The 7,058-nt window shown below is 38.3% G+C and overlaps 1 protein-coding gene across 1 annotated transcript; it reads right to left on the bottom strand.

Annotated features, from left to right (window-relative positions):
- Positions 1-5,626: 5,626 nt before the first annotated feature.
- LOC140340291 (nicotinamide N-methyltransferase-like) lies at positions 5,627-7,058 on the bottom strand. Its single transcript, XM_072425348.1, has 2 exons — positions 6,976-7,058; positions 5,627-6,077 (listed from the first exon to the last, which is right to left on the bottom strand). Exons 1-2 carry the CDS (start codon positions 7,056-7,058, stop codon positions 5,627-5,629), a joined length of 534 nt encoding a protein of 177 aa, XP_072281449.1.

Here is a 7,058-nt window from a genome sequence, read left to right as displayed (position 1 = left end):
GACTGATGGGAATATTGCCGGTACTGATACCTGAGAATCCACTTTATATAAGTTTATAGTGTAATATTAGACATTGATATAACCAAAAAATGCAACAGTCAAGTGATATGAATAAATATTGACACTATTACAGGTTAAAAAAGTCCCATGACAATCACACTCAGAGCTCATATGACTTTTTCAGCAATTAACATGGAACTATTGCAAATATATAAATGCGTTATATATATTTATATATATAAAAGGGTTTGCAATGCATTCTGGTCCATCCAGTTATTTATACTTCTTGCTTGGGGCAACATCTATTCTCCTGGCCTCACTGCTATCTACTGCAGTGAGAGCTTAATTGTACTTCCAAGTGCATCAAAAGTAAAATTGTTCAAGCTGCAACAGTGTGAGTTAGTAAACAAGCCTATCCCATGCTAGCATTCTGCACATTGTGTGGAAGCAGCGGGTTCTCTGTAGAGATATGGAACTCCTTCTCCTAATTAAAGCTCTCCTAGTATCCCATTCATGTGAAGATTGCTGTATATTACTTGGTATTGGGGGTGGTTTTTAAGCACTTGTGATGAATTTACATTCTAAGGACCTTAGATATGAAACTACATGTATTTATTCATTTATATGTATATATTCATTTAACCTCCTGGGCATTTCATGTCTGATGTCTGGATTTCTGGACCAAAAGTGGTATTCTGTTTTTCATGATTTTGTTTTTTTATATTGTAGACCTGTAACTTAACGAAATATGTCCAAACAAGGGTCTAGTAGATATCCTGAATATAATAAAGTTTGAAACACACAATCATGTAAAAAAAAATAAAAACTAAATTTAATAATATAAATAAATAAAAAAACACAAAAATCTGCTTAAACAAGAATGCATAAATAAATCAATAATACTGAAAATGCAATAATTCTGTATACTGTGTAGTACAAAATTTTTACATTGCAGGCCTATAATTCTTGAACATAAATCACCGAAATATGTGTAATATTTAATTAAATTATTACATTTACTAATAAAGTTTAAAAATAACACAAAAATCTGTAAAAAAAAAACTTAAAAATTAGGTAAACATAATATACCTGTACAGTAGCTTGTATAATGTATATATAATTTAATTATATATATATATATTTTTTATATGAAGATTTCTTTGTATTAGACTCAATACAGCATGTATTGAATGCATAAAAAAATTTGAATATTTTTCCCGCCCGCACCGCCACATGCCGAGGTCATCAGGAATCGCCGAGGACAGGTACGAGAACACAGAGGGAATGAGAAGACAGGGATCTGACTGATAAGATGGGCATCCGATGCTGGAGAACTCTGGCGAAGGATGGGATCCGATGGAGGATGCCAGCGGCACCAGGTAAGTAACACTTGATTCTATTTTTAGCTACCGAGCTTAGTTGGGGGTAAACGCTTTCAGCATGTTTTTTTACCCTGAACTAGGCTCGGGGTAACCGCCCAGGAGGTTAAGCATTGCACATTGGTATTCTTGTATAGAAATTTTTAGAATATATAGAATATTTTACCAGCTTTTCTTAGCTGTCTCATCCAATTTTGCTTGAGAAGACACTTTGAGATTTAAAACTACATAAGGGTGATTGCATTACATACAGGGCCTGATTTATTAAAGCTCTCCAAGACTGTAAAGGATAGACTGTCATGGGAGGACCTGGTGTCCAAACATTAGTGCCCAAAGCACGCCTGTCCATGGTACAATGCAACCCCCTGTCTTGTGTCTATAAGGAAGCTATTGCACATGGTGCACGCCAACAGTGGCAACCAAGCAGATCTGGCATCTGTAAAGAACAAATATGACTCCCCTTAATCCTCTATTTGTCAAAGAAATAGAAAGTTATAGGAAATCTAACATTTTTGGTTGTTCTTGAGGGATCCTGCTCACTTTACTATCAAGGCAGAAGCTGGTAAAAATTACAAAGTTACATGGTTAGGATAAATAAAGACATAAGTCCATCAAGTTCAATCACTAGGGAAATAAACATATCCCAGATAAAACCCTATAGACATAGTTGATCCAGAGGAAGGCAAAAAAACCCTTTATAAACTCTGGTTCAGTTTGCTCCAACAGGGGATAACTGCCCTGGATCGGCAGTCTCTGTTATCTTTACTTTAAAACTTGATTACCCATTTATATTCTATAAAATAATTCATTACTGAATAAAACAGTTAGTGTTCCTATGTTTGCTGGGATGTCTCCTGTAACACACATTGATACATTGATGAATGACTATTTCACACACACATACATTGGCCAAATATGTCCTAAGGGCATTCTAAATGGGCATTGGGACTTAGCGGGGCCACATCAGAGTTCTCTGGGTGTCATACTGGTGTTGCTGTTCAGGTTTGGGTGCAGCCAAATTCTTCTAGAACTCTGAAAATCAAGCTGAGATAATTAGTGATAGGACATTTTAGAAGGTTAGGGTCTGTGTCAGGCATAAAATTTAGTGCTAGTGTAAAAGATGTGCAAATCAGTGTAAAAGTGTAATGGACTCAACTTGATATTTGCTCACACTGGCCAGGAGGTTACAGTGCATTTACTTATCCATCCTTCCAACTTCTCATCTTCTGCTGCATCCCCTTGTAGTTCTCTTTATTGGCTTCCATTTCACCTTAGAATCAAATTCATCTCCTGTTCTTTGCCTTCAAATCCCTCCGCAGGTATTGTCCCACTTACCTTTCTGACCTGATAGAAAAATCCCTCCCCAGCCGCTCTCTCCGCTCCTCCAATGACCTACTAATGACTTCCTCACTCATAACCTCATCACACGCACGGATACAAGACTTCTCTAGAGCTGCCCCAACTCTCTGGAATGGTCTCCTCGTTCTATTCAGCTTGCTCCTACTTTCTGCTCATTTAAAAGAACCCAACGCTTCACCCTCGCCTACTCGTCTTCTTCTGTTTCCTAAACCCTCACTACTTCCCACCATTCCATATCCCCCTCCTATTGTGTGATACTTCCCCCACCTCCTAGATTGTAAGCTCTTCTGGGCAGGGTCCTCTCCTCCTCCTGTGTCACTGTCTGTATCTGTCTGTCATTTTCTACCCCTATTTATTATATAGCGCTGTGTAATATGTTGGCACTATAAAAAGGATTTAGAATTAAAAATAAAAGTATGATAGTAAAATGAACATTTTTGAAAATGATTTTCAATAAATCAAAAAGGTAATGAATCTGTGTGAATTTTTATGTCCCTGGTCAATCTTATAAACCAAACAGGAGAGTCAGATGGGAAAGTAAATAAAGATGTTTATTATAATTCTGTTTTGGTATCACAATGCAAAAACCTCATCTCACCTCCAGCAATGTCTGTGTGTGTTAGCTGGAGAGGAAATGTTAATACGCTCAGCTAATATTGGGAGATTTTTTATCATTTCATGTCATGAGCCTGCATTGTGTGAGAAGCTGTAAAGTTAACAGATGCAAAGCATATAAAGAATAAAGAATTGATTTATTCCTGATTAGCGGCTCTTGTTGTTTAAGTGCTCCTGTACTCCGGGCTTTTAGAATCATTTCCGGTCATGTTGAAATCAATTTTATCTTCAATCAAAATCAATATGAATGCACCTAAAGCACTCCTATAGAATAGAATGTATGTACAAAGAAAGATAACCTAGTTTTATTTTGCAGAATCGATAGGTTCCTGAAACATTAAGAAGATGGAAAAGTAATCAAGAAAATCAAAGAATGTAACAAGATGACTTTTTATCAATATTATCTGTTAAAGAAAAGCATGATTTTATTTATTTTATAGAAATGTTACCAATGGAGCAATGGTCAGCAATTGGTCTCTATAAGAATCCGAGTCATAGCTGGTAATTTGTAGTAATAGTTTAGCACAGGGGTGGCTGTGTGTGGAGTTATTTATGTTTTCTATTTGGTGTTTTTTGTTCCTTTTTTGTTACAATAAAAAACATAAAACAACTACTTAATTTTTTTTTTTTAAAGCAATGTTCTAATTCAGGGGTAGGCAAACTTTTATGGCCACTAGGCCATTTCTGGGGTGGGCGGGAGTACATTAAGCCAGACTCTGAGTCCCGCCCCATTGGCCCCACCCATCACCAGGGAGCGCCCCCTGAAGTGAAATCCCTCTTCTCTGTATGCTTTGTGGAGGAGAGGGATTTACCTTCAGGGAGCGCTCCCTATTTACCGCGCCGGCGGAAGTATCAATGCTGGCCGCGGTATATAGGGGAGCAACAGCAAGGAGGCGCATCGGAGCTTTCTAACGCCCCCTGGCCGATCCAGCTGACCACCTGTGGCTACGGAGCCTCGGGCTGCCTGCCGGCATTAGGCCGCAACGAACTATTGGCTAGGCCGTATCTGGCCTATAGGCCGTAGTTTGCCGACCCCTGCTCTAATTGAAAATAACATCTCAATGATTTGAACCAGGAACAAACATTTTCGACTTTTAGACAAATCCAAATGTCTCTGTAATAAAACAAATGATTGTAAAAATAACGGTGCGGGGGATTTTTTTTTATTATTCCTTTTGTTGCATTGGAATTGCAAAGCAATATTTACAATAGGGCTTTCAAAAAACAATAATAATACAGGTATTACTTTATATGATAGGTAATAGTGATAGGTAATCAGTAATTGAATTCTGACATTTACTAGGGACGAGTGCTGCAATTCACTGGATATATCTTTGGATTCCTCTATATTGCTTTCATACTTCTCATGATTGCTGTCATTTAGTGACGGGTCTATGGTGGGTGAGCACTGGTGAGCATTGGATCATTATGATGGAAGATGAATTTCCATCAATTTATTATGTGATTGATTTTTGAAATTACTTCCCTACTAAGTTCCCTAATACAGCTTGAAGGGATCGATATCTGATCACCCATTCCTTAATTTCAACTATAGGCACCCACATCTTCTTAGGGGACTGGATTAGGAAAGAGACAATGTCCCTAAACATTATAACCCCCCTAATGTTATAGGAAGGCACGGGGGTGTCTGGTCTAGTACAGAAATGGGGGCAACACATTTGCTGTCCCCTCCTTTCTTGGCCATCAAGTTTTCATGCATGGATAGGAATCTGTTTAAAATTTGAGGGGAACTTTACACTTTTTGCAAAAAATCAAAACAATGCACAGCTTTAAGGCTTCCCCAAACATATTTAATGTATTTTCAATGTTTTCCTCAAAGCCACATAAAAGACTCTCTGTTTAAAATTAAAAGAAAACACTTTGTATTGGTATATGTTCCCCATAGTAATGTCCAAATACTCGTGGTTTTTTGTTGACAGTGGTTTGCCTATTGAGCAAATTTTTTGCCTTCCTCTGGATCATGTCTATGTCTGAGTTTTTTATTTGGGAAATGTTTATTTCTCTAGTGTTTGAACTTGATGGACTTATGTATTTTTTTAACCTGACTAACTATGTATTAAACTATGCAGCTTATTATCCATAAAATAATATTTTCCCTTTAACCCCTATGTATTCCACCAGAATGTTCAGCAAAATCAATTTCCAAGTGGAATTTGTGCTCGATTCTACTTAGCAAATCTTTTCTTTTTACCTATCTGAAATATATTGCTCTATAGCAAATACAAGCAGCCAGGGATTTCCAAGAGGACATATTACCAGTTGCAGTTATTCTCCAATGATTTGCGCAGTTTCCCGGCCTTCACAAAGAAGAGACGCTCGTAGTGGATGGAACTGGAACGTACTTTGCTCTGCAGGGTTTCGTAGCATAGGATGGTTAAGCCCGCCCTGTCCAGAGCCTCCATTAACATATCTTGTGTTATTGGTAAGGGGAAGAACTTGTTTTCCCCCACCATGTAAAAAGAAGCGTTATACCCCCCAAACAGCAGCAAGACCCCGTCTGGTTTCATGAAGGAGGCCAGGGTTTGGATGCTGCGGTAGAAGGAATCTGGGCTCTCACTAATGTTGTGCATCACATACAGACTTATCACACAATCCGCCTTCGGAAGGACGCTCAGATCAGCTGGATGTTCTTGGTTAAAATCAATCTTTGAAATGTTCTTTATTTTGCTTCGTAAGATGTCTTCCTTCTCCTTCCACTTTGCACTGAAAAAACAATATTAACTATATTGATATTGAGCAACTCCAGAGGGCAAATAAATCCATGGCTCAGTATCTACAGTATGAACCTTTGTGTGAGTTTTTTGATTTTGACAGTTTTACAATTCACACACCCCTGCTAGACTGCACAGAAGGAATTCTTACCCATACTCCACAAGCAATATAGGAAGACCTGGCCAAACATACCCCGTTATGGTGTTTAAAGTGAAGCATATTGCTAATACACCATCATACAAAGACAGTGCAGACAATTGTGGTCACAGTTTGGTGAAGACCATTTTCTGTTCTCCCCATGACTGTGCCCCGGGGTACAAAGCCCCCTCCATAAAGACATGGGGTCACCAGTTTGGTGTGGGGAAACTCGAGTGTCCTGCACAGAGCCCTGATCTCAACCCTAAGGAACATTCTTTAGGATGAATTGGTATGCCAATTGCGGACCAGGTTTGCTCATTGAAAATAAGTATCTGACCTCACAAATGGGTGCAATTCCCCCTCTACATTCCTGTGGAAATCCTCAGAAAGGCAGGGGCTGCAAAGGGGTATTTTTTTCATATTAAGGTGATTTACAATTCACCAAAACTTGGGTTTGTTGGAAACAGCCAAGTGGTTGCAATATAAATGTTCACAAGCCACTGCCAAGTGGTTGCAATAGTTACAACCATACCTTGGGCAGTTGTCTCCATTGCTTCATCAGACAAAAACCTTAAAACAAAATCTATACATATTATGACTTATATAAAATCTTAATACATTGATTTAAATCTAGTTTAAGTATATGTTGGTGTTTGTGGTGAACATTGTAATCTAGCTCCACTCAATCACATCAATGAGTTAATGTTCTGCATAAGTTTTACAGTAAATTCACTGATTTCCCAACAATCACCTGTTTATTCCCAGCTCCTCTGCAAATTGTGATGCGTGAGACCAGTCGATGGCTACTCTTCCTTTGTTCTTCCAGGCTTCCAT

The sequence above is a fragment of the Pyxicephalus adspersus genome, chromosome 11 (assembly GCF_032062135.1).
Source record: "Pyxicephalus adspersus chromosome 11, UCB_Pads_2.0, whole genome shotgun sequence".
In the NCBI taxonomy this organism is placed as follows: Eukaryota; Metazoa; Chordata; class Amphibia; order Anura; family Pyxicephalidae; genus Pyxicephalus; species Pyxicephalus adspersus.
The sequence above is the reverse complement of the archived record's forward strand: the minus strand, read 5'-3'. Positions and strand labels throughout refer to the sequence as shown.

Bases quoted from the DNA above. Each gene is read 5' to 3' on its own strand.
- LOC140340291 (XM_072425348.1), bottom strand. From the start codon at position 7,058: ATGGAAGCCTGGAAGAACAAAGGAAGAGTAGCCATCGACTGGTCTCAC. The intron at 6,078-6,975 runs GTGATTGTTGGG...TTGTTTTTTCAG, and splicing joins GAGGAGCTGGGAATAAACAG to TGCAAAGTGGAAGGAGAAGG.